At 43.5% G+C, this 27,085-nt stretch overlaps 1 protein-coding gene and 1 long non-coding RNA gene across 2 annotated transcripts in view; one reads left to right on the plus strand and one right to left on the minus strand.

Moving 5' to 3' along the window:
* Skp2 (S-phase kinase associated protein 2) overlaps positions 1–26,682 on the plus strand; it is a 29,194-nt gene extending 2,512 nt beyond the window's left edge. Inside the window, exons 3-10 of the mRNA XM_059276607.1 lie at positions 9,938–10,049; positions 13,190–13,333; positions 14,674–14,808; positions 16,109–16,207; positions 17,120–17,250; positions 21,332–21,383; positions 21,519–21,626; positions 25,778–26,682. Coding sequence (XP_059132590.1) covers positions 9,938–10,049; positions 13,190–13,333; positions 14,674–14,808; positions 16,109–16,207; positions 17,120–17,250; positions 21,332–21,383; positions 21,519–21,626; positions 25,778–25,991 — 995 coding nt within the window. The 3' untranslated portion in view covers positions 25,992–26,682. The remainder of the gene's footprint in view (positions 1–9,937; positions 10,050–13,189; positions 13,334–14,673; positions 14,809–16,108; positions 16,208–17,119; positions 17,251–21,331; positions 21,384–21,518; positions 21,627–25,777) is intronic.
* Positions 6,248–12,748, minus strand: LOC131921842 (uncharacterized). The gene is made up of 5 exons (XR_009382115.1): positions 12,618–12,748; positions 9,484–9,569; positions 8,719–8,924; positions 6,513–6,587; positions 6,248–6,369 (listed from the first exon to the last, which is right to left on the minus strand). It is a non-coding gene; the product is annotated as an uncharacterized LOC131921842 (long non-coding RNA).
* Positions 26,683–27,085: the final 403 nt, after the last annotated feature.

A 27,085-nucleotide genomic window follows, 5' to 3' on the forward strand; every position in this document is an offset into this window, starting at 1 on the left:
CTTACCTCATTGAACCTCCCCCCCCCCCATCCTTTTGTTATTGTTGTTGTTGTTTTGAGACTGGGTTTCTCTGTGTAGCCCTGGCTATCTTGGAACTCTAGACCAGGCTGGCCTCTAAATGATCCACTTGCCTCGGTGCTGGGATTAAAGATGTGGGCCACCCCCCCACCCACCCCCACCCCGCCCGTTGAACCCTTTAAAGGAGCACATGGGTTAACTGAGGCTGAGCTATAGCAGGTAGAGGATAGGCAATAGATGCTTAGGGACTTGTTAAGATGTGGGCGAATGATAAGCAGTGGTCAGATTTGGATAGAGTCCAAATGTAGAGACAACAGAATTAGAAGGGTATTGAGATTGTCCGTGGAAGAGGTAACCAAAGTCTACTAAATGGAAACTGGGTGAGCGATGAATGGATAAACAGATTGAGGAAAACATCAAAGTGAAGTCTCGCAGAGCCAATGTAGATAAGTATATTTTTAGGTTCTCCCATCTGGCGTTATCTGCAGCTGGGGTTATAAGCTGATCCGTTGCTTGCTTTAAAATACCTGTTTTGTAGTCTGGTGGTATGGTGGCACACGCCTTTAATCCCCAGACTCAAAAGCCAGATCTTCTGTTAGATGCCAGCCTGGTCTAAATACTGAGTTCCAGGACAGCCAGAACCACATAGTGAGGCTCTGTTTCAAAAAAAAAAAAGCTCTGGCTTTTCAAACTTCTATAGGAAAGGGAGTCTTGTTCACGTTGTGGCATGTGAATGCACATTAATGCCAGGCATACTGGCATACATCTATAGTCCCGGGGCTTAAGAGGCTGAGGTGGGAGAATAGGAAATACTCCAGGAAAGCATGAGGTTTACGATGAGACTGTCTCAAAATTGGAAACGTAACCGAATAAATAATAATATCTGAGATTAACTAGAGAGGGATGGTGGTAAGTTCAGACAGATCTGCATTTGAATCCTGATGCTGCCATTTATTTGTCTTGGAAAAATCACTTGAGCTGTCTGTGAAATGGAGCAATAACAATTCCTACTTACTGGGTTGCTGTGAAGATGAATAAAACGGTAAAGCTCTTATTATGAAACGGGCATATAATACTTAATACTGGTCAACAAAACTTCTGACACTGGTTTGCGAAGTCAGTTGACTTATATAATGTGATATCATAATGTTAAACTGTCTATAATGATGTTACTCTGACTCTGCCCATAACGAACTCTTTTTCTTTAAAACTTAATGTGACGCCTATTTTTAGTGCCTGCAATTTTAACACTAGCGATTTGGTGTTTGACCAACCAAATGTGGTGAGAGATACTTCCTGCTAAGATGAGCAGATTTTGATTAAATTGCCCAATGTGGATAGCTTTGGGTCTGGACTATGACTGCTTCGCACGCCCAAGGATGGAAATCCGGAGTCATTTTTGAAGCAAGGCACTGTAGGGACCAGACAGAAGATAAGGGAGGGTTGCTGTCGCCTAGGAGTTTAAAAATGGAGTTGAGGAGGAAAGACAAAATACATAGCAGCTCCCACACAGCAATATGTCTGCCAGGAAGACAACAGTGTGAGGAGCTCAGGCCTTGAGTGTCCTTGGGCTGGAGGGAGGGAGAGAGGGAGGGAGGGACAGACGGACATAGGGAGGAGCCATTTGTGCAAAAGTAACTCACCTCCCATCCTACTGAATGAGAGCAGTCCTTCTTAACTCAGCAAAAGTAAAGTATGGAGAAGAACTGAACTGGTCCAGTCAATGAGTCTACATTTTGTTGTCTTTGTTTCTTTTTTTTTTTTTTTTTTTTTAATTATTATTTTTTAAGTCAGACCTTGCTGTATAACCCTGGTTGATCTGGTACTCACTATGTAGTCTTAAAATCTCAGCATGCCTCTTGCCTCAGCCTACCTCACAAGAGCTAGGAGGGCAGCTGCAAGATACCACACCTGGCATTTGTTTGTTTAATAGACTCTCATAGTCCAGGGTGACCTTGAACTCATGGCAATCCTGTCTTCGGCTTCCCAGGCGCTCGGATTATAGTCATTCAGCCCAGAAATGAGCCTAGACGTTAAGATTGACTTTTAAAATGTATGTCTAAAACGAGAGAGGAAAAATCATGACTTTCAGGGTTTTTGTGACCTAGGAGATAGGGAAGGCAATGGCATACATTTACGCATCCATGGACTTACACATGCATCCATTGGTTAATTGCTGTGGGTGAGGAGTGGGCTCCTGCTGTAAGCTGAGAGACAGCTGCTGTGGGAGTCCCACCAAGCCCCCAGAAGCAGGCACAGGCCTCCAGTGTAGCTGGGTTCTCACTGCAGGGAGCTTTGCCTGCAGTTGTCAGGACAGGTGGCGACTAACTCTGCCAGGATTAGGGCAGGACAGGCCCCACCTGCTGTACTGGGAGATCTGGTGACTGGCCCAGGGCTTTTGTTGGTTCATTGCTAAGCAAGATTTCCCCATGGACTGCATTCCAGCCACACATCTGGCAACTAATTCCTCCTCATCTGTTTATGTGGGATGATTAAAGCTGTGGGACCATCCTATAGCAGAGCAGTTCTGGCTGGCTCTTGGGGCCGTTGTACAGCAGGAATTGGAGGCAGCGGTCCAGAAGTGAAGCCAGCAGCAGAAAGAGGACAAGCACATTTTATTCATGGTCATTCAGTGCCTGTTCCCTGTCTTTTAAATAGGTGAGGACCATGAAAATGTGGTTGAACTAATGTGCTGATCAGCTCTTCCATGGCTGTTAAACGGATTCCAATTCCAGACCCTACAAAGGTTGTCTCTCAGACTGGAAACTCCCAAGTTCAGAGTATATCAGAATCCACAGGGGTCTTGTTCAAAGTGCAGAATTCCTGAGATTCTGGTCCAAGAATTTCTTGAGCCTGAGAATCAGTGTTTTAATACCCCAGGGCAAACATTTTTCTCTCAATGCTTTTTTAACTAGTAAGAAATAGATTTTATATTGCAGTAGGGGAATTTGGAACAAGAGTTTCCTAGAGCTATCACTTCCCTTTGCCTAAGATATTATCTGTTCTATTCTACTCCATTCTTTAGATAATAATAATAATAATAGGGCTGGGAAGAGGGCTCTATAAGTAAAGGCTTTTGCCATCCGTCCTGAGATCCTAGGTTCCATCCCTTTAATCCACAAGGTAGAAGGAGATAGCCAGCTACCACAACCTCCACACCCCTACCCTTGCTTACACAAAATAAAATGTTTTGTCCAAAACAATAATAATAATAATAATGATAATAGATCTACCAAACTGATTACATGACCCGTCAAGTGACTTTAGCTAACAGTTCCCAAATCTCTGTTCTATATGAGTCATTTTGAGCACTTTCCCAATGTCTTTGTTTTATAGTTTCCTCGCATTCATTTGGCCTTTTTATTTTTATTTATTTATTTATTTATTCACTTTGAGACTAGGGATGCCTGGGTAGCTGTGGCTAGAACTCACCGTTCAGATCTGGTTGGCTTCAACATCCCACAGTCTTCCTGTCTGTTCCTCCAAAATGCTGGGATTATGGGCATGTGCCACCAGCCCTGGCATAGCAAATATTTACTAACTGCTATTCTAGGGATTGGGCATATAGTAGCAACAGTGAACAAAAGGCCAACTAGCTTACCTTGCTCACCCTTGTTTCTTTGTTATTTCTCACATCCCACAGAGGTGAGCAAGTCTTCCATAGAAACACTTGGCCCACTGCACCCAAAGTACAAATATATTAGCAACTAGTACAACCTCATGTCATCTCTATTGTTCGTGGGAAAATGAAGGGACATTCAAATAGAGTGGCAGAAATCTGTGCAGTTAGTTCCCTAGGAAGAAAGCATGGAGTATCACTTGCAACCAAAGTGATCAAGATGTGTGCCCTCTCAATAAAATCATGAAAAAAAAAAAAAAGACATTAGTATCAAGGTCTCAGTGCCTTCTTCTGTAATACAATTTGATTATAAAAGGCTAAATAGAGGAACAGTGTATATAGGTGTTTTCACAAGTGTGTGTGTGTGTGTGTGTGTGTGTGTGTGTGTGTGTGTTGGATGGTTGGTTTTTTGAGACTGTTGTCCTGCTTGTCCTTGAATCTCTGATTATTCCTGCCTCCTAAGTACTGGAATTATAGGTATGTACTACAAAGCCCTGCTGAAGAGCAATCTTAAAAGTCAAATTTTGGGAAGCTACAGATGGCTTAACAGTGAAGTGCACTTACTACTCTTTGAGAAGATCTTAGCAGCTCACAGCTTCCTGTAACTCCAGTTCCAGAAGATCTAACCCCTCTGGCCTCTGTGGGCACCTACACTTATGCATACTGGCTCACAGACACATCCATGCATATAATTAAAATTTAGGGTTTTTTTTAGCATAATTTGGAATATCATTTTGGATGGGCAGTTTGAATCTCGATTGTTGGAGATATTCTGAGAAATAAATAGATCAAATAAGACAAGTTAGCTATACTACAAAGATCAAGTGCTTAAAAGCTGGGCGGTGGTGGCGCACGCCTTTAATCCCAGCGCTCGGGAGGCAGAGGCAGGCGGATCTCTGATTTCAAGGCCAACCTGATCTACAGAGTGAGTTCCAGGAAAGGCACAAAGCTACACAGAGAAACCCTGTCTCAAAAAACAAAACAAAACAAAAAAAGATCAAGTGCTTAGAATCCTACACACCCCTCTTTCCCAAAGAGTTTGAAGGGCATGTGGAGTTGGTCGCAGCTGAGGAAGCTGAGTTTGCTTCTGAGGTGAAATTGGAAGCATGGTGGTTAGCTACCTTTGTATACCTCTGAAGCGAAGCCTTGGTTTTTGCAGAAGCGAGTGGAGAAAAGACCTCTGGATATTCTCTTCCTGTGCTTGCAAACAGACTAGGCAGCCATTTTGTCAAGAATCCAGGAAACAGATGGCTGATGTTTTGAGAATTAAATATGGCAAGTAAAATTAGATTAAGTGTATCACAGCCTGGATTTCAGCCACCAGCTCAGCTACTGGAGACAAATTTCTGCCCCATCTGCTGGGACAGCAGCCAATTCCAGGCTCATCCACCTCCACCCAGGGGCCCCACAACTGGGGTTGTCCTGTGTAGTCAACTGAATGGAGCCCTCGCTACCTTGCTGTTAGCCAAGGCTCTATATGTCCTGGACTTGCTCCTCCCATTTGGTAGTAAACTCATTGGTACCTCTCAGCATCTCAGCATGCTTTGTTGAGTTCTTTTCTTTTCCATCCCTTCCATGTGCCAGCGGTATGCCGTGCCATCATCTGGAAATTACAGTCATGCCCGCAGAGCCCTCTGCCACCAGGAACTTCATCAGACTTCCACCTCCTGTGACCTTGTGCCTTCACTTTGGGGCATGGGAATTTAGAAACCCGAGGTTGCCTCTTGTTTCTGTCACCCATCTAATAATTAATGTCACCTTTGTGAAATTATTTGTCATCATTCATACATAAAAATGAGAAGAATAATACGTAGTGTATAGGATGCTGCAAAGATCAGCATCAGTGTACTTTTACAAATGCCAAGAGTTTTTAGGGCTTCTAGTAGATGGCAGTTTTAATTGTTATGTTATATATTTATTTAATAGCCCATTTGCCCCTGAGGCTATTAGACATGAGCTGTGCCTCATTCCCAGCTCTCAAAATTAGTTTATTAATCTAAAACCACCCATGATGTTTGTTACAAGCCAACCTATTGTTCAAATGAGGAAATTGGTTCAAAAAGGCCAAGAGTCTTACCCATATTTAAAATAAAACCAGCATTCTTTTCTAAGATATTAGTCATTCCTACATGTACTATCAATCAGGCAGTTTCTAATATTCAGTATCAGGTTCTGTTCTTAGCATTAGGCATGTAGTAATTAATTGGTTAAAGAAAGCCGGTCACACTAAGAATTAACAGAGGAATAAAAGGTTCGATGCACTCAGCAATATTTATCAAATGTCAATCACATGCTAGCCACTGCACGTTGCTGAATGTGCAAACCCGGGTGTAGGACTTTGGTGGTGACCTGGAAATGCTTCTCGGAGAAGGTGTCCTTTAAGCTGAAATCTGAGACAAGCTGGACTCCAAAGGCTGCATTAGAGTGGACTGTTTTCTTTTTTTTTTTTTTTTTTTTGGTTTTTCGAGACAGGGTTTCTCTGTGTAGCTTTGCGCCTTTCCTGGGACTCACTTGGTAGCCCAGGCTGGCCTCGAACTCACAGAGATCCGCCTGGCTCTGCCTCCCGAGTGCTGGGATTAAAGGCGTGCGCCACCACCGCCCGGCTAGAGTGGACTGTTTTCTTGCAAGGCTTTGTTGCCTGGGTCTGCTGTCTTTGCATTCAACATTATGCTACTCCTCTTATCATGAGACCATTTCCTACTGTTCTGTTTTCTCTGCTCTCTTAGATCTTCCTAATAAAACAAGAAACACCAAATGTGATCATATAGTTTTCTTTCCTGCCTTGCATTTCTGGGCATGCTTCTCTGATTTCCCTCCCCAAGTCATCTTTAATGGACACTGCTGTTGACTAACCCATAGTCCCTTGCAAACTCACCTTTTCCTTAGTGCCCAGAGCTCTCTCCTGAACACAGATGCAGTTGTGCTTGAGGCCTTTCTCTGGGCATGGATGCTGAGGAGTTAACATTGAGCCCAGAATTAATAATCAACAGCAGTTAGTGAACTCATACTCCAGCACCCATCCCCTCGGGTGGGACAGCTCAGAGGCGGGTTCCAGATGGTCTCCGGGAACCCCTAAAGGTCTAAACCGGTTAGAGAGACAGGCTGCTTATTAACGTGCCACAGCTGGCCTCCCTCCATTCCATGTCTGTCTTCTGCACTTCTCCAGTGCTTCCTGTCACTATGTGCCAGATAAACTCCTTCAAGTCAGACCCTCAGGACCTGCTTCTGGAGATCGTCAGCTCAGATAGAGGGAGAGATGGGGTTGGGTAAAAAATCTCTTGCAGCATTTGTACAGACCCTCCTCTGATTGATCTGTGCTTTTCCTGTTCATGAATATTCAAAGCAGTATCAAAAAGAAAAAAAAAAAATCAGAGAAGGAAAATGGGCTGATTTAGTGAGGAAGGAAGGAAGGGATGTCTGGACAGGGAAGATTGCCTCTCTAACTTCATTATTTAAAATCTCCTACATCACCTCATCTCCACACTGAATAGCTTTTCCGGGTAAATCTGTTTATTCTCATTCCTACAGATCTAGAGAGACTCAATTACTCAGCTTCACAGACTGGGACCATCGTGGCTAGATTCCATTGAGAGCTGAGTTCTTTCTTAGTGTAGTAATTCTCAGATACACTGGGGATGGGAACAGGATGGTCTCTGTAAATCATAGGAAAGTATCAGCTTCCAGCACTTGGGAAGTAGAGGCAAGAAGATTGGGAGCACAAGCTGGGTGTCAGCATTTAGCTACATGGTGAGTTCAATGTCAGTGGAGTACAAAGCATTGAGACCCTGTCTCAAATGTTGAAAATGGATAAAAATCAAAGGACAAGAGCAGGCCTTGATTGAGCAATGAGGAGCCACTGCTTCCCAGAAAACTTCCCTGACCACGCATCTGCCCCAGATGCTGCCTAGAATTTGGGGCCCTCCTGTAGCCAAGCATGACCCTTGAAATGTCTTCTTTTTCTGTCTCTCAGATTCTAAATAGAGTGAGGACCAGGGCTATGCTTAGGTTCTCTTTGTCCCTAGAACAAATGGTGGGATTTGTGTTCAGTGAATATATGCATGGATCAAATTTTAGTTCCTAGTATGTAAAAATATCAGATTTTCCTTTGCATTATCTTGTGGACCAGTGGGGCCTAAAGAGATGAGTGAATAATGAAATCATGTACGTGAGTGAATAATGAAATCATGTACGTAAGTGACCGCCGTTGGTCATGAGGCTTCCCATAGGAGGGGGCCTTTAGGAGCAATTTTATTTTCAATGACTAGCATCCAGGTGCAACCCAGAATGACTTATCCTAAGAATTCCAGTAGGCTCCAGTGGCTGGAACTCATTTCCAAATAAGCAACAGATTAAAGAATGAGTTGAGCTCTGGCAGGAAAAGGTTGAGCCTTTCACTAAGCAATGTGGATGTAAGCTGAGTGTCTGTTGAAAGGGTGCAGTTGAAAGACAGGCAGGATTGTCTCAGAAAGACAGTCCAGGAAGACTGCCAGGGGCAGCAGCTGCCACTGCGCCCCCCTCCTCAGTGCCCTTCTCCATTGAGGCCTCTTCCCCTGTTCACAGTGCCTGGTTGATGCCTATCTCTATAAACTGCAGATCCTGGAAATATGGGTCTCTTTTCAGTCTTGGGGACAGGGAGGTAGAGACCCTGAATTAGATCAGCTGGAGGTAGGATTGTGGAGGAACCCCTAAAGACCCCTTTTCCAAGACAGAGAAGAGCTGCACTGACCCTTCCTCCCACTCCAGTTCGTTGTGCACAGCCACGATGATCTATGCACGATGATCTTTCCAGAACATGACTGAAGTTCTGGCAAGCCTGTGCTCACAGTCATCTAGGAGTTCCTCGTTAACTCAAAGCCAAGGGTCTTTCTCCATAGCCCCCCTGTCCCCTGCTCCTCATTACACTTTCCACCACTACCCTTCTTCACTCTGTTCTTCAACACAGACAGGCGTTCCAGGGTCTACAACACAGGCACTGGGCTCCCCCCCTTGCTTCTGGCCATCCTGACTCAGTGATCACTGCCCCAGGAACACCCTCCCCGCAGCACTGTTCAAACCTGATAACTGTGCCTGAATTTCCCTACCTGGCTGATTTTTTTTCTGCATAGCTGGCATCCTCTTCAACATGTCACATAATGGACTTGTTTTGTGTATCGTTGTCCTTTGCCCACCGTAACACATTGGCTCTCTGAAGGGGAAGGATTTCAGTAGTCTTCATTTTGTCTGCTGATCTTCCCCTAGCACCTGAAATGATACTCGGCACCGTAGGTAGTAGAGAATCTTGAAGTACCTGTTGAATTAAGAAACGAGAACTGGGCGGTGGTGGCACACGCCTTTAATCCCCAGCACTTGGGAGGCAGAAGCAGACAGATCTTTGAGTTCAAGGCCAGTCTGGTTGGTCTGCAAATCAAGTTTCAGGACAGCCATGACTACACAGAGAAACCCTGTCCTGAAAAACCAAAAGGGGGGGAGGGGATGAGAATATCTTTCCTAAATTGCTTTTTTAGGTGATAGACTGGGAATTGCCTTCTGTACTCCAAGAGGGAGGAAGGGTCATTTGCCTTCTATATAGGTCCACACCAGAGGACCACTTCATAACTTCAAGCATCCCAATATATTGGCTGGCTGGGGACTTGCTCTGTGTCAGGGTTAATCAAGGTGTCCCTGCCATGTTTGGCTAGCTAGTGCCCAGGGGAATAACAAGAGGAAAAATAGTCTTGTTTCTTGAGTCTCACTGCTGAGAAAGTGGGATGCTCACAGCAGGGTGTGTGTCTTTGTTACTTTTCTGTTTCTGTGATGAACACCACGACCAAGACAACTTGCAGAAGAAAGAGTTCATTTGGGCTTACGGTTCCACTGAGTTAGAATCCATGGTGGCAGAGAGTCCTGGCAGCAAGCAGCAGGCATGACCACAGGACAGGCTGGGAACTCACATCTGGAATCATAAGCAGGAAGCAGAGAAAGCTCACTGGGAGTGGCATGGGACTTTGAAACCTCAAAGCCCACTCCAGTGGCGTGCTTCTTGCTCCAATGAAGTCACACCTCCTAAACCTACTCAAACAGCACCACCAGCTGGTAACCTAGTACTCAAATGTCCAAGAACATGAGGGAACATGTCATTCAAACCACCACAGTGTGTAAGTCAGTGTAGGGCATGGAAAAATAAATGTGAGGATGAAGAATTTAGTTTGGTTGAAATTCCCTTTAAGCTAAGTGGCATGTGCCTGATAAATGCTCGGAGAGACCCTGTGACTTTGACAAGGAGGGATTCAGTGATGGAAACCCCGTTTTGCCTCCTCATAGGTGTTTCCTGGGACTCGCTTCCTGATGAGCTGCTCCTTGGAATCTTTTCCTGCCTGTGCCTCCCTGAGCTGCTGAGAGTTTCTGGAGTCTGCAAGAGGTGGTACCGCCTCTCGTGAGTACCTTTCAACATTTGGGACACAGAAGTAGGGGAGGGAAGGAAGAAGGTTATGTGCTCATTTGAATCTGGTGAAACCAAAAACCAAGAAGAACACAGCCACCCCAAGCCAACTAGACACCTGTTTACTGTAGGTAGAAGTCTGTTTCCTCATTTCCCAGTTGAAGGGAGGAGTCTCCCATAGGTCTGTTACCCCATTTCTGACTGCCTCTCTGCCCTGTGTTCAACTCTGCACTTGTTTCCGAGGTATACACCTGCTTGGGTAGGTGCTGTGCTAAGATCAAGGGAGTTCTGAAGGGTGGCAATACAGCCTGGTACTGGGGACCAGGCTAGGAGCATGGGAGAGGAAGGACTACAAGTCTCTAACCTTGGCCAGTGTGAACCCAGCCTCTTTTACATATGCTCTGTGGGAGGCCAGCTCTCACCTTTTGAAGGGTTCTTATGAAAGAAGGATAAGAAAATATCAGATAAAAAAAAAAAGAGAGCTAGTTAACGAAAAGAAAGACAGAAACACAGGATAGCCTTGGGAGGGCCTGGATCAATACCCAACAGCCTTGAAGGTTTATTCAGAAGGCTTTTTATAACATGCCAAGGGGAGCAGCAAAAGACCTCCCCCCTTGCAAGATCAAAGCACACAGCACAGCCAAGCGTAGACCCTTCCAAACACCTCGTAACCACACCTGTGGTCAGATCATCCCCTTATGCAGCCCTGCTGGGTAAAGCAAGCTCAGATTCTCAGACCTTGAGTAAGTTCTCACTAGGAAACCTCTGTGGGCTCCCACAATGCTCTGCATGATCTGAACAAGTTACTTGTCACTTCTGAGCCTGGCTACACTGGATGTAAGGTGGCCATAATTGCACCTTCATTATGGGATAGTCATAAGGATAAAATGAAAGGTGCCAGTACATTGCTTGGCTCATAGGCATGCTGAACAAGGGCCATTTGTGGTAGTCTTCTCTGGCTCTTGGCTACACTTAAATTGTGTGTGGTTGTGAGGAGTGAACCAGGAAGGCAGTGTCAGAGATGAAATGGGGGATTTTTGTTGTTTTTATTGTTCTCTGGTGTGCTATGGGTTATACCCAGTGCCTCAGACTTGTGAGGCAACAGCTTTTATCTGAGCTACATGCACTCCCCAGGCCCAAGCCTAGGCAGTTTTCTTAGGGGATGAAAAAGTTTACACAGTAGTGGCTACATTTCACCATCCCCACCTAAGGAAGTTATTTTTTCCTCACTGGATATACATTTGTTCACACCATGCAGAAAATCTATTAACCTTTATAAAACCCTTACATATTTAGGGTATACAATCTATGTGATGTTTTGTTACAAGTGTAAATCACTGAATAGCTATAGCTATTGTACTCAAGAAAATTTACATACCCATAATCTTAGTTATTTTTCCGTAGGCGTGGGTGTGGCTAAAGCACCTAAAGTATACTCCTTAGCAAAAACTCCCAAACCCAGAACTCATCCTCAGATAGTATATTAGCTCCCAAGACTTGTTTAATCTGTGTGTCTACCTAGTGCACTTGACCTACATCTTCCCTTGGGTTCAGTAATCATCTCCCTTGTGCTAGAATAATAACTGACATGGAAATTTAATCTTCCACGCGGGCTGAAGTGACAATTTTGTATTACTTTAGTTTATGAGGTGAAGAAACTTCAGGTCAAGAACAGTACTTTGTTAAATAAGTACTAAGTTAAAATAAGACTAAGGTCTTGTTAGCTCCCTAGCCTTAACCGTAACTAGTTACAGTTGGCTTAGGATTTGGGTGGCTGTTGAATTCATCTTCCACTTTCCACGTTAACACTGTGTTATTTGGGGCAAAGGGAATGCTTCAAGACTTGTCCTGGGTGGTTCTAGAATACCAAGCCAGCTATTGTTTACTTCTTTGAAAGGAGCAACATTGAGATCTGAGATAATCAAGAATGATCTGCTCTCATTTTTTTTTTTGAAGTAGATTTCAGTGTGGACAAGAAAAAGATACAAAGCATGCCACTTTCTTAATGATATCCTGTCAATAGTCTACCTTTCAATAGTCAAATCATATACTAGCAAATTTTTTTGTAGTAAAATTACTTCAAAACAGGCCAATGAAGTATTTATTTCAAATCTGTCTAAGAGAAGTTTCTAGTGCACTAAGGCATTTAGAATGTTCCCTCTGGTATGTGCACGTCACGTTTCCTCTTGCTTTCTTCATAGAATGCAACTGTGGGTGTTAAAACTCTCATTGTGGGGGCTAACGAGGTGGTTCAGCAGTCAGAGGCTTGTTGCCTTCCTCGTGGGCCTGAGTTCATTTCCCAGCACCCGCTTCAGGCAGCGCACAGATGCCGCTAACTCCGGCTGTCCTCGGAGGGCACCCACGTGCACACATACACACACACCCACACACACACACACACACACACACACACACACACACACACACACGGCATTTCCTTACACAGACATTAACATGTAAATAAAAATAAAAGAAAGCTTTAAGAAGGAACACGGCTTGAAGCTCAGTCCAGTTTTGGGACCTCCCTTTTAGGTTAGAACCGACATAGAGTGTAGTATTTACCTCTTTCCTTTAACGTTACTATCAATATGTACACACACACACTTGTCCACGTGAATATGGAACAGAGCCAGTCTGTGACGTTTTCCTAGTTGTGTGATCGATGTGTCTCATAAAACAATACCAACTTTTCTTCGTTCCTCTATATTTTCATGGAACTTGGTAACCGTGGAAACCAGTCAACACTTAACAGTTTGGAGAGCAAGATTGTTTAGGAAGTTTGGAAATCACTCAAGTAGTAATAAGCATTTTTAAGTGACTTTTAAACATGTTATATTACACTTAATGATAGGATTTTATTCTCCAATTCTAAGTTATTTGCAGTTCTAGTTTTAGCATTTGATAATCTAGATTGAAATTGATAAACTAGAAAGAGAAAGATGGAAGCTTATTGATACTGTAATCAAGAAATGTTTAGTATTTCATCGTCAACTTGGAAGAGGAAGCTCTTCAGATTTACATTAAGGAGATATGGTGACCATAGCTTCCATGTTTATAGTGACTTTTATAGGTCCCCAGGGTCCCCAGAATTCACTGTGGCCAGTTGACCAAATCAAGCACCTTCTCTGTTTTAGGCTCGATGAGTCTCTCTGGCAGTCCCTCGACCTCGCCGGTAAAAATCTGCATCCCGATGTGACTGTCCGCTTGCTTTCTCGAGGGGTGATCGCCTTCCGCTGCCCCCGATCGTTTATGGAGCAACCATTGGGTGAAAGTTTCAGGTAAAAGAGAAACGACTGAATGTTGAGGTGGAAACAGCTCCTACACCTTGTTTTCTTGCTTGAGACTTAAGCCTGTGACAGGCCATCTGTAGTGTGGGCTGTCAGTTGCATATTGTGCCACGTGGCCTCTGGCTTGAAGCATAGCATGGGTTTAAGAGCTACTGGTGGGCTTTCCCTAGGGTCAGAGATGTTTGCGTAGGACATCGAGGGTGTGGATCAGTGTTAGAGTACTTGTCTAGCACATACAAGAACCTGGGTTCACCCCATTCTCCAAAAGGAAAACTGCACATTTAGCCACCCGGTATGAGTGCTCAGCAGGTAGGGCTGTGAATCTCCAGGGCCAGAGCTGGATCAGGGCCACGTCAGAGAATGCAAGCCTGCTGCTTCTATCCCCACTGCCCATCCATAACAAAGTGGGTGTAGTATTTTCATACTTGCATCATGGGCTTTCTGTCCTATTACGGACAGATTCGCAACCTGAAAAAAATGCCTTCTTTTTTCTTGTTTTGTAGACTGTTTTGAAAAAATACTTCTCTGGTGCTGCAAATTATGGAATACTAAGGTTTCGTGCTATCTGATGCCTAAGAAGAATAGCTAGATACGGACGAGCAAAGCAAGCTAAAGACAGTAGAACATGTCTCCATTCTAGTACCTCCCCCTTCTTTCCACTGTCCATCCATCCCTCTCCCTGCTGCTTTTATTCACCCCGACAGCTGTTCCTCCTTAGCCTCTCCTTGTGTTCACACAGGACTTGTCCTTCTTCTCCTCCACATGCTGCTCTCAGACAAGCTGTGTCCTGTGCACCCACATTATGCTCAGGATCCTCAAACCCTTACACTAGCCTGGTCCTCGTCACAATTCTTAGTTCTAATGACCTAAAAGCTTCCACACCTGCACTCCTTCTGAGTCCTTCGGTATTAGCATATCTAAAAGTAAACATGGCCTCCCATTAAAACTGGTTCCTCTACTGTCCTCCCTGCCTTAGGAAACACTGTTGCTCATCCACTCAGCCCCCGCCAGCAACCAGGATTCATCACAGGCTTGCCTCACTCCCTGGGCATGTGGATCCAGCTCATTCTTGTGCTATCCACCTATTAATTTTCTGACTGGGACCGTGTTGGCAGCAACATCTACACTTGGAAAATCTTGAGTTTTAAACATGAATGAGGATGGGAATTAGCTAGAAGCAATTTGTTTTATGACCAGATCTGTATTCAGTATTTAAAATGTGTATTTAGTCTCATTTGTGATTGCCTGCTCATGTGGGGACAGGAAGGGGTCAGATTGGATCTGAAAGGTCAACCACCTTACAGGGCCTCTTTTCTCTCCTCCATATTCAGCTCTTTCCGCGTACAGCACATGGACCTGTCGAACTCAGTGATAAATGTGTCAAACCTCCATGGGATTCTGTCTGAGTGCTCCAAGCTGCAGAATCTAAGCCTGGAAGGCCTGCAACTTTCGGATCCCATTGTCAAGTGAGTGGCACCTGAACTGTATCACAAAGACAGTTGCTATGTATGTCAGTGTTTCTTATGTGACTATGGTGTCCTTATATATATGTCCAGGACATACCAAATATCCAGGGCTGTCCAGGATAATCAAGACAGCAGAAATTTGAATACTGACCACCTGCCAGCCCCTACTCTAGGCGTGATAGATAATAGAACGAACAGTGTGTGGTGTGGTCTGTGCCTCATTCATGGGTGAGACAAACAATGACAGTGTAGAGTGTTCATTAGATGCATTGGTGGCTGTGTAGCAACATACAGGGAGGCCTAATTGAAGTTAAGTAGGACAGCCTTCTCAGAGTAGTTAGTGGCTCGTAGACTGGCCATTAACGATATTCAGGTAGGAGATCTCAGAAATGATAGGGCGTTTGAAGCAGCCTCAGTAAAGCTGCTGCCCTTCTGGACTCCTAAGTAGCTGGTAGTTGCTGGAGCATGGCAATCAGGGAGACGAGGAGAATCATGGCTACATTATAATGGCCTTCTGTGGAGACTGGTAGTTTGCAAAGAGGCCATGAGGCATGGCGCACCGTGGTTCTGAAAATGGAAGCGCCATGTCAGATTGAGACATATTTGATTAATTTGCTAGGCACCACGTGGGGTTATTCAGACACAGGAGTTAGGCCATCTCCTCATTCAGATGAGATCAAATGGAGCCTGATAGAAAGAATGGGACAAGAGGGGTAGCAAATATGTGGCAGATACTAAGTTAAAGGTAATTCTGATAGCAAGCGCCTGCAGAGAGCTCTTGCCCTTCCCCCTTTCTGTGAAAGCTGAGGCAGAGAGAGGCTGACTAGCTTGTCCAAGTTTACATGGTTAATCAGTATCAAACCAAGACTTAACTCAAAAACAATGGATCTTCATCATCCAGGTTCCCTAATCAGGGGAAAGCAAGCCTTTGAACTTAAAACATACATTCATTGGTGTTTCTTGTGCATTTACCCTGCAAGTACTGTGCAAATCCTTCAGTACATTATTATATCATTTAACCTTGTTTCTAGCCCTGCCAAAAAGATACTGTCCTTGCCAGTGTGCACTTCAGTAACAGAAGCAAATCACTCTGCTGTGTGTGTCAAGAGAGAGTGAAATATAGATTTTAAGCCCTCCTCTGACTCAAACGCTTGTGTGCTTAATTAAATTTTATTTGCCTACTCCCCACCACCACCACACACACACACATACACACACAAACACACACACACACACACAAACACACACAAGGACTCACCACTGATGCAATTTATTCCTCTGACATTTTTCTGTTTTCTAGCACTCTCGCACAGAATGAAAACTTGCTGCGACTGAACCTTTGCGGGTGCTCTGGATTTTCTGAATCCGCCGTGGCCACGCTGCTAAGCAGCTGTTGTAGGTAGGGAGGATCGGCGCTGTATCCAGCACAGTTAAGCTTCGCATCTGGGTATCTGGATGGACTTGGGAGCGATGCCACGTTCTTGACTCAGGCAATGTGGTATCTTCCACAAAAAACGTTCAGGCTAAACTCCAAGTCTGTTTGTAAGGGAAGGATACTTGGATAGGGATCCCTTTTCTCTGCCGTTGCTAAAGGGAAGTGGAGGAATGTGTTATAACACAACTGTGGTTGTGTTATATCTAACTAAGCCATATGTAATATGGGTGATCCCATGGACTGCTAAGGGAGAGGAGTCATGGTGTATGGCAAACACAATATACCATGCATACATGCTCTTTGTATTAACTGTCTCTGTCTTTCTGGTATACCATTTGTATCTGTGTTAATGATCTCTCAAAGGCAAGTTGCCTTTGGATCAGAATGTTGCAAGGCAGACAAAATATGTAGGACTGCATTCAGTCAGCAGAGATACAGAGTGAGGGAGGTAGATGTTGACTTTGAAACTCATTGACCCTCCTCGCAGGAAGAATCGGATGAAAGGGATTTTTGTAGCATCTTTGTCTCTTCCATTAGTAGTCAGTCCGTGGGTTTTATACAACATTTGAGTTGTTAGCTGCCAGGTGCTTTTTTGATAACAACTTAGGTGGTTTGAGAAAGAAACATACAGGCTACAATGTTCAACCTGCATCCCCAAAAGGAGGCAGTATTTGCCCCGGCCTTTGGTGTAATCGCTGGGTAAGTTGTGGGCACATAGGTGTTTAGAGAATGCAGTTTCAAATGAAGGACACAGAACAGGTGGTCTGTGCATGAAGTGGTGAAGCACCTGGTTTTATATTTTTGGGGTGTGCCGCGTTAAGTCCCCCTAGTCCTTCTGATGGGTTCACGTTTTCCTTATCACCCTTTCTCATGCAGACTAGATGAACTGAATCTCTCCTGGTGCTTTGAGTTCACTGAAAAACATGTGCAAGCAGCTGTGGCACATTTATCAGCGACCATCAGCCAGCTCAACCTCAGTGGCTACCGAAAGAACCTCCAGAAAACAGGTTAGAGCTTCGAGGCCGGGGCCACTGAGCCTGTAACTGTAATAGATTTGCTTTATGGTATGCCTGTGAAGTTTCTGCTCCCTGACTCATTTATTAGTCCAGTACACGTGCTATTTCTGTCTTCAACAGAGGAATTGCTCGTCAGAAGAGTTAGGTAAAAGGTAAATAACTCCTGAGCTGGCATCAAGCTATGAGTCCAGGATCTAGACAGAAAATCTTTTAAAGCAACTTGAGTGTGTGTATGTGTGTACATGCACACGTGCGTGCACTTGTACTTGGAGGCCAGAAGTCAACACTGAGTGACTTCATCAGTACTTCCCCACATTTAAAAAAAAAAAGAAAAAGATTTATATATTTTTATTTTTTTATTTTATGTGTGTGGGTGTTTTGCCTGTATTTATGCCTGTACCACACATGTATTCAGTGCCAGCAGAGGCCGGAAAGGGCAGCAGACCTCCTGGAAGTGGAGTTACAGCTTAGTTGCCTGTGGATGCTGTGACCCAAACTCAGATCCTCTGCAAGAGCAACAAGTGCTCTTAACCACAGATCCATCTTTCCTACCCTCCTACCTTATTTTTTGAGACAGGGTCTCTCACTGATTGGCAAACAAGCCCCACCGGGTCCTCCTGTGTCTGCCTGCCCCGTCCTGAGTCTACAGGTGAATGCTCTCCCACCCAGTGTTCTCACAAGGGTGCCACAGATCAAACTCAAGCCCTTGTAATTACAGACAAGCACTTTACATCTCCCCAATCCCACAACTACTTTTAATAAACAAACTTACTCTGAAGAACCCTGATGTAAAAAAGTAGGTAAATGCTCTAGAGTCAGCCCTCTGTATCCATGGGTTCTGCATCTAAATTAAACCATTAAGGGATCAAAACTATTAAGGGAAAAAAAATGCATCTGTATTGAACATGTAATAACTTCTTGGAAAAGACGCTCATCAGTTCAGTGTAACAACTACACATTTATAGTATTAGGTGCTATAAGTAAGCAGACAAGAGAATGTCAGAGTGACTTCAGTATCCTTGCCTCTGAGTGTCCAAATGGGATCCTGGAGTCAAACCCCAGATATACAAAAGGAATACTGTGAGAAGTTGTTTTCAACTAAGAACAGCTTTGCGAAAACTGGACAGTGTTTTGATTGTCTCAGCGCAGGGGTTCTGCTGCCATCTAGTGGTTAGAAGCCAGAAATGCTGCTGAACAGCACAGAAAAATTAACTCGGGAGTCATCTGGCCCAAAATGTCAGCAGTTGAGATTGAAAATTCCTGCTAGAACCCAGCCTATAGGTTCATATTTACACCTTCTACTATTCGATTCAGTCTAAAAGACAGAGTTGATGAACACAGGCATTTGAAGTTGGGTAGGTAGCAGCTGTGGTACTGATTAAAGCCCTAACACATTGCTGAGCTTTGTGTGTATGACACTGAGACTCTTAATTTGCACACACAAGTGGTTGCAAAAGAAATTTTTTTTAATAGCTCCATAGCTCAGTCTCCAGCTAATATTCAGTCCGGGCTGCACAAAGTCAAATTAATTTAGGTGCTCAAATCAACCCTGTCTGGTGTCCCGAGGGTGTTGTTGGCTCACCTGGGTGTAGGTAATTTTTTTTTTTTTTTTTTTTTTTTTTGGTTTTTTGGTTTTTTGAGACAGGGTTTCTCTGTGTAGCTTTGCACCTTTCCTGGATCTTGCTCTGTAGACCAGGCTGGCCTCAAACTCACAGAGATCCTCCTGGTCCTGCCTCCCGAGCGCTGGGATTAAAGGCGTGCGCCGCCGCCGCCGCCGCCGCCGCCGCCGCCGCCGCCGCCACCCAGCTGGTAATTTCTTACTGAAGTTTTTATTATGCTTAAAGAGATGTGAACCAAACATCTTGAAACGCTTCTTAACGTTCAAGTAGTATTTGGAAACTCCTTCTCTGGGGCTTAATAATAAGTAAGATGTGTTAGACCATAGGAAATGTAAGTGGTCTTCGTGAGTGGCCGGAGGTTTAAGTCCATTCCCTGTGTAAGAAATCACATTTGAACAACCACCATTGAATGACTGTCTGCAGCAAAGAGAGAGTAAAGAGCGGCGGCGGCCATGTCTTGATTTCCTGTCACTCTCCCTACACAGTGCTTCAACATTTTCCCTTTAAACACTTTAAATTCTAAGTAGAGAAATCAAGATAACATAAAAATGCACAAAGCCAGACAGATCCACGGTGAGCAGACTTCCTAAATGGTATGACTGGAATTGAAAAGATGAGGAGGAGGAGGAGGAGGAGTGGATCTGAGGGAGTGGGGAGGTGGGGGAGGGCTGAGGAGTGGAGGGAGGGGAAACTGCAGTTGCGATGTCTGAGAGAAAGGAAACTATATAAGGAGGAAGATGAAGCAGGGTGGATAGGTAGACTAGAAGGGTCAGAGAGGACCTCTGGTGGCATGAGAGATAAATACATAGGAGTTTGTGGGAGAACATTCTGGAACTAGATGCAGTGATCCAAGAGAGGACCTCTTATTTAGACAAGAAAATACACAGAGGTTTGTGAGAGAACATTCTGGAACAAAGGACCACAAGGCTAAAGGCCCTTAATGAGAGCTAATGTACTCTCAAGAAGGTGGCAAAGGTAAGGTGGCCAGCACAGAAGGAAGAAGCCAGTGGAGTGTGGGGAGCGGAGCAGTGACAGGTCTGACTTTCCACTAGTCACTGGCATTTGAAACTGTAAAGTGTAGGGGGAAGTATGTGGCCACTGGTACAGCTATGCGAGTAAACATTCAAACATTCAATGGAGTTCATCAATTTTAAATAAGGAACATCTTTTTTCTGCTTTAAGAAGCTCAGTTCATGTCATTCTCTTCCAAATTCTGCAGAGTGTCTAATGTCCGCACTGGCTAGCGACAATTAATTCGCAGTGTTTCCTTCAAGCTGTTTTCCTTTGCTCTAATTATATGAGTGTGTGTGTGTGTGTGTGTGTGTGTGTGTGTGTGTGTGTGTGTGTTTTGACCAGATTAAGATTACAGTGTACTGTGTATCTACGTGTGTTTTGTTTTTCATGCAGAACATTTCCTGGCATTTGTTTTACACTGATTTATTTTGGACAGTGGAGGCTCGTGGGGGAGTGTGTTAGGGGATATGTGTGGGGATCAGAGAACTTGCTGGGGTCCTGCTTCTTCTACCATGTGGGTTCCAGGGATGATCAAACTCGAGCTGTCAGGCTTGAGAGCTGTACCTCCTGAGCCTCCCGCCAGCCCAAGAAGAAATACTTATTTACTTCAGTCTTTCCTGCTCCGTATCTGTTTTACAAATATGTTGATGCTCTTGATTTATTGTTTATCCTCTTCTTACATTTTCTGATACTTTTCTAAATGCTCTCCCATGCAGATTTTTTGCTAGGTTTTTATTTGTGAGGCCGGGTGTCACTGTCTAGCCCTGGCTGGCCTAGAACTAGCTGTGTAGACCAGACTGGTCTATAGTTTTCAACAGTTCTTCAGCCTCTGCTAGTCCTGAGATTACAAGTGTGCACAAACATGCCTGGTGTAAATGGTAGAATTTTAAGATTTTTTTTTTCTTGTAGATTATGTGGTTTTTCTTTGTTTATACACTCCTCACCTAACCCAAGATTCTGCAAATAATTCCTTGAAAAATGCATTTAAAACTTCAACATATATGGAATTTACTGGGTTGTAATTTGAGCTGGAAACTCATTTTTACAGTTATGATACAACAGTTCTTTGAATAAATAAGATTCCCCTGACTAAGTTGAAGAGCCATCTTCATAGACTATTATTTGCCTGTGTGTACTGGCATTTGGTTTTGTTGGCTATCATGAACTGGGATTTCCCTTTCTTTTTCTAGCCTGTTACTATTGCTACATAAGCAGTTGTTATCTAGGGTTCCCACAGCTCCTGTAACAGTTACAGTAGACTCCCGGGTGCTCACGTGGCTTTTCTCTCGGCAGGGAACTTTCTACTTGAAGAACTTTGCTAGCTGCCTTGCTGCCCGCTTCCAGTGTGCTATTGAAGAACAGCAGCGAACACAGATACCCTTTCCTCCCTCCTTATTTAACAGTGACGGTGACCATCACATTTGTTTTCTTTTTCCTAGATCTTTGTACCATAATTAAACGGTGCCCCAACCTTGTCCGCCTCGACTTAAGGTACTGTTTGTTTTAGATCAAAATTTGGAAATCTGTTGGTTGTTTTTGATGTGGGAAAGGCGCTAATGAAGGGGTTAAGCAGTAGTACTCTCAGTCTACGAATTGGTTTTGAATCTTCCTTCCTTCCTGTTACAGTGACAGTATCATGCTAAAGAATGACTGCTTTCCAGAATTTTTTCAACTCAGCTACCTCCAACACCTCTCACTCAGCCGGTGCTATGATATAATACCTGAAACTCTACTGTAAGTGTGTTTTGTGTTTGTTTATGCTAGTGGAAAGCAGGAACTAATACTTGCTAGTAAAAGCCATCATTGGTAATGGATATTCACAGTGTGACCCTTAGTATTTAATATGCTACAAAATGTCTAGGAAGGAATATCAAAATAGTTCACAAAATGTTTGTCTGGCAAAGTTGGACTGGCTGAGCTCATTAACATTTATTATTTAACTGTCAGCATCACTGTGTTAGAATGCTGTCCTAGTATCTGTGAAGGACCTACAAAAGGAAGCTTTTACCGCCAAGGAACTCACTGTGAGCCTGGGAGGCAGACCCAATGTGAGTGGGATCGTTTCAGATGTTTCCCGTTCATTCTTAAAGCTTGTGTCTGGACTTACAGGAAAAGTTCTATAGTCTAGTGATGAGAGTCCCAGACGACCAAGGAAAGTGAAGAATTGACACATGTGTATGAGAGTCTGACGCTATCTGAACAGAGGATATATTATGTAGGTCCATGAAAACTAAGTCTCTTATCTCTGGGCATTGCTTATTTCATTTCAAAGGGCTGTAATAGTCTTCCTTATACCAAATGTAAATGCATAGCCATTTCATTGAAAACCACGAGAGGTCAGTATCTTACACATGGTCAAGTACCCTTCTTTTTACTGCAGCAGGGTCATATGACTTGAGTAAGACTGTTCTGTTATTTATGTTGCTATCAGAATGTCAACAATAATTCTTCCTACCTAAAAATGGTGAATTTTTTTAAAAAAATTAATTCTTTAATATGGATTAGATCATACAATTTCAATAATAAATGTTCTGTAGAGAGTTCAGTAAAATTGGGAAGTCTGGTAATTATGTGACTGAATTAATCATTTTAACTAGTCTCATGAGCCTTAGCTAGTAGTATGCTGTTTGGAAAAACACTACCTAAAAAGGATTCTGATTTTTCTTGGGTGTCTCTCAGTTCATTGCATGGAACCCTGATACAAATCCCTGCTTGTGTTGTGTAGCATCCAGAACACCTAGGAACTTCCAGTGTCCACACAAAAAGGTTTCTGTGTCATTCATTCATGCCATCTGGGCTTCACATCTGCCTGGGCTCCTCCTAAGAAGGGAGAATATTCTTTTCTGGTTTCTTTTCTCAAGCAAATCTGTGAGTCTTGGGTTTGTTCCTTCACTGTGAAAAGAAGCTAAGCAGTACTTAAATGCTTGCTTTCCCTCTACCAGAGGCAAGGGGAAGGCTGTATTCCCTCACATTTATCCAGTAGAATCTTGGTTTACCTGCACAGTAGTCCCCACGTGGATCGGCGGGGAAGAGCATGAGCCTGAAGCCCTCAGTGTAGGTGTGAACCTCAGCAGAGTTACTTGTCAAACTCTGATCTTTAAAGAAAGAAGACCATCCAGGGCTTTAGTTTCCCATCAGAGCAGCAGCGTGGAATGAGATGTTGTCTTTGAACATCAGGATGTTTCTTTGAGCATCATGTAAATACTAGTGGTGTGTGTTGCAGATGCTCTAAGATGAATTCACTGCTGTCCTTTTCATAAGATTAATCATTCTGGCAACTGATGCATTTGAAGTTCTTAATAGAAATCTCAGTGTGTCTCAAGGGTACTATCCACAGAACAGCCGTCTATGTAGCAAATAGTTGATGCCTTATCTCAGAAGTGGGAAAGTAACATGAGTCTTTGATAGTGCCCTAAAATAATTTAAAAGCCTTAGAATTCCTCACCCCTGAAGACCCCTGCTATAATTACTTTTTCCTTTATTGGTCTTATTTCCCACTGAATTTTCTTATAAATATTTCCTATTTCTTAGTCCATGATAAACCCAACACGGGGGAAACTGATTTGAAATGAAGAGAGTTAAAAGGTCACTGGGTAAGGCATTTTGTATTTAAAGGGAAACAGAATTGTATAGATGAGGTAAGAAGAAAACCTCAAAGTTTATAAGTGTCTTTTTTATTGTTGTTGAGATCGAGTCTCAGTATTTATCCCCAGGCTGGCTTATGATCCAGCCTCAGCCTCTTACGTGATGAATGCTTTTTATTAAACTTGAACGAAGAGCCTTATAAGCCATTTTTTTATTATCTTACACAAAGTAAAGGATGGCTTGTAAACGGTTCTCTTTTCTCTTCCACTGTAAAGTCAGAGCTGCTTGTGACTTGCTCTTCTGCCTTGTGGCCTACACACACAAGAGGTGGAGGGTTTTGTTGTTGCGTTTTGTCCCATCTTCTACAGCTCCCTTCTCACGTGTGATGCCGAGCACCATGTGATAGCCTTCCTCACCAACGTTCTCCCCGTGCTGCGGCCCAAACGCTTCCTCCTCTGCCATCTGCCATCACTCTTCTTTTTCTTACGCCCACCCAGTTCTTCTTTTAGATATTATCCATTGCCGATGACTCACAGCTTGGCTGCCTGGGTATCCCAGAACCTGAGTTCTCCCAAGTATGTCCCTGTTCTCAAATGCTGATTTCACATAGGTGTAGATGAAATTCTAAACAGTCTCAGTAAATAAGAAACACAGAGCCAGCTGGGCGGTGGTGGTGCACGCCTTTAATCCCAGCACTTGGGAGGCAGAGCCAGGCGGATCTCTGTGAGTTCGAGGCCAGCCTGGGCTACCAGGTGAGTTCCAGGAAAGGCGCAAAGCTACCCAGAGAAACCCTGTCTCGAAAAACCAAAAAAAAAAAGAAAGAAAGAAACACAGAGCCAATAAGACCTTTAAGATTCATGCTACACATAGGCGTTGTTCTAAGGATTGTTGCCATCTTTGGTGTTGATGGGGATAGCCTGGTCTAAGTGCACAGCCTTTGTATTTGTTTCTGCATTCCAGAAGTTAAAGATGCAATGTGTCCCTCTTGACGTTCATGTTGATCTCTTATGACCTGATCGCACTGCCCCTTAGAAACAAAGACACTTATTTTTAGATAGTGATTTTATTTGCCGTTCGTCTTGTATTCCACAACACACACTAAATATTGTGGTGCTTACCTGTACCGTTCATACATTGAGAGGGGTAATGGGAAGATGCCTGGAGCCTGTTCAGCACAGATGGTCCTTAGATCTAGTAAACCATCTGGTTTCCAGAACCATTCAGGAGGCATCAGTAGTTCTGGAGCAGGTAAGTGGCATGAACTGATTGAGCCTTCAGAAGGATGTCTTGGATGTTGCATGGAATATGCTGGAAGGCTGAGACATTGGCAGCCAAGTGACAGTACAAACTTGTTTGAATAAGTATTGACTGTGACAACATAAGGTCACTGCTGTGCACACTGATCTCCAAGGGGTTTTGCTGAATTTCCAAAATAAATGTTCCCCTTCCTGAGACTTTGCACTGTGTCCCAACTAAAGCAAACACAGGTCGGAGAGATGAAGCTGGGCATACAAACCAATGTTAAGAAGAATCAGTACCAAAACCACACCATGTTTTCTTTGGATAAACAGGGTCAATTTTGCGTGACCCCAGATCTCACTGTTAACACAACTGTCTGTCACCTAACATGAAAGACATACAAAAAGGTCTGCCCCATCAGTAAGATTAATATAGAGAGAAGAGGTCCTTGTCTGGTGTGAATTGGTACCCCATTTTTTTTCATCTGTGGCCTATATAGTCCCATGTGAAAAATACCTTGAGGAAGTCACTGGTGGGTTCTGCTGCAGTAAGGTTTTGTTAATGCTGCATTATTACTAAGAAGCCATCAATGCTGCTGGTATCTTCTGCTGAGAGAGCCTAGTTCAAATAAAGGTCATGGCCAGATTCCTACACTGTATGGATCTTGGGGTGGTTCCAGTTGACACCACAGTGAAACATTTACTTTTATCATTCCTCGTTTACTAGCTCACTAGCTCAGATCACAGTGACCCTTCCAGAGGTCTGTATAGATCAAGAATGGAGAAAGGAGGCAAATTCAGTCCAATTAAAAATAGTAATAAACTTCATAGTTCCACAGGAGCCACATGGAATAAGACACACAGGCTTGTTTCCTGTACCCACATGGGTTAGGTTGCTGTGTTTCCCAGCTTTTATCTCCCTGTGTTACTTCCTTAAATCATTTATTATAGATTATGTTTTTAGGCTGCATTTTTGTAGACGGATAAAAATTATAAACAATGGATTATAATAACTAGTCTAATAATTGCCATACATCCTGACATGTTCTCTTCCTCTTCCAGTGAACTCGGAGAAATTCCCACACTAAAAACACTGCAGGTCTTTGGAATCGTGCCGGATGGCACCCTTCAGCTGTTGAGAGAAGCCCTTCCTCATCTGCAGATTAATTGTGCCTATTTCACCACCATTGCGAGGCCAACTATGGACAACAAAAAGAACCCGGAGATTTGGGGTATCAAGTGCCGACTGACTCTGCAAAAGCCCAGTTGTGTATGAAGTGCTTGCTGCAGGGCGGTGTCTCCTCCTCCTCTGGAATGAGGAACACAGGCAGCAAATCCACTTGCTGGAGACCTTGGTTATCTTTCCCATTGGTTTTACCTTAGCCTTCATTATGCGTGTATGTTAGGGAGCCATTTGCAAGGGAGAACTATGAAGTGTTACTTTTTCACGAATATAGAGACAGTTCCGTCAGTGCTGTGCCCTCAGAGGCCAGTGTTATTATGTCTTTGGAAATTTTAGGTGAACCTGTTATTTCAAAATAGCTTTTTAAAGCAAAATTTGAGCCAACTCTTCCAAGTGCCCTTCAGATTAAGTCTATTTAGAATCACATTTTTAAAATTATCCCTGGCTAACAGTTTTCATGGTGTTTGTCATAACTTTTTATCTATTTAATTATTCAGTATTTTATAAAACTTGATTTTGAAGAATAAGCTATTTGTGGTGAGCTAAATGGAAAGACTCACGGGCTGGTAGCGTTTGAGGCAATCTTCTGGGAATTAACACATTTCAGCTTTGGTGCAGGTGTGAAGTTAGTTTAATAGAAACATAGTCCTGCATATAGTGTACCTTGAACTCTAAATGAGAAACAGAGACACAACCCGAAGGATGGAATTGGATTTGAAGCCTCATAGGGCTGTTTCCCAAAGTCAGGTGAATATGAAGTAGTCCTTAATGGTTTTAGGTACTCTATGCTCCCAGAATCCTAAATTAGGTGAGGAAATCTAATTGTGCTTTTTTAACTTTATAATCAATGTATGTTATGTGGGTTGTTTAGCTTTTAAAATTACTTGCTTTGTTTTTAGAAGTATGGTATTATTCTAATCAGCATTCTTGAGAAGTCGGATAGAATTCTGAGCTGATCTTGTTTGCTGTTTCTTCCTTTAGCGGTGCAGTTATTTTTATATTACTCTGCAATCAAGGACTTGAAACTCTTTTAAGTGGTCTTTCACAACAATGGCTTGAAACTGCCCATTAGGTTACTGGATCTAAAGTTCCTTAGGTAGAACCGCTGGTTTCTCTCCATCAGAAATGCACGAGAAGCAGGTGCGTAGGCAGTTTCCGAGCGGCCGGCACCACGTGCACATCACCTA

Source organism: Peromyscus eremicus, chromosome 11 (assembly GCF_949786415.1).
Source record: "Peromyscus eremicus chromosome 11, PerEre_H2_v1, whole genome shotgun sequence".
NCBI lineage: Eukaryota > Metazoa > Chordata > Mammalia > Rodentia > Cricetidae > Peromyscus > Peromyscus eremicus.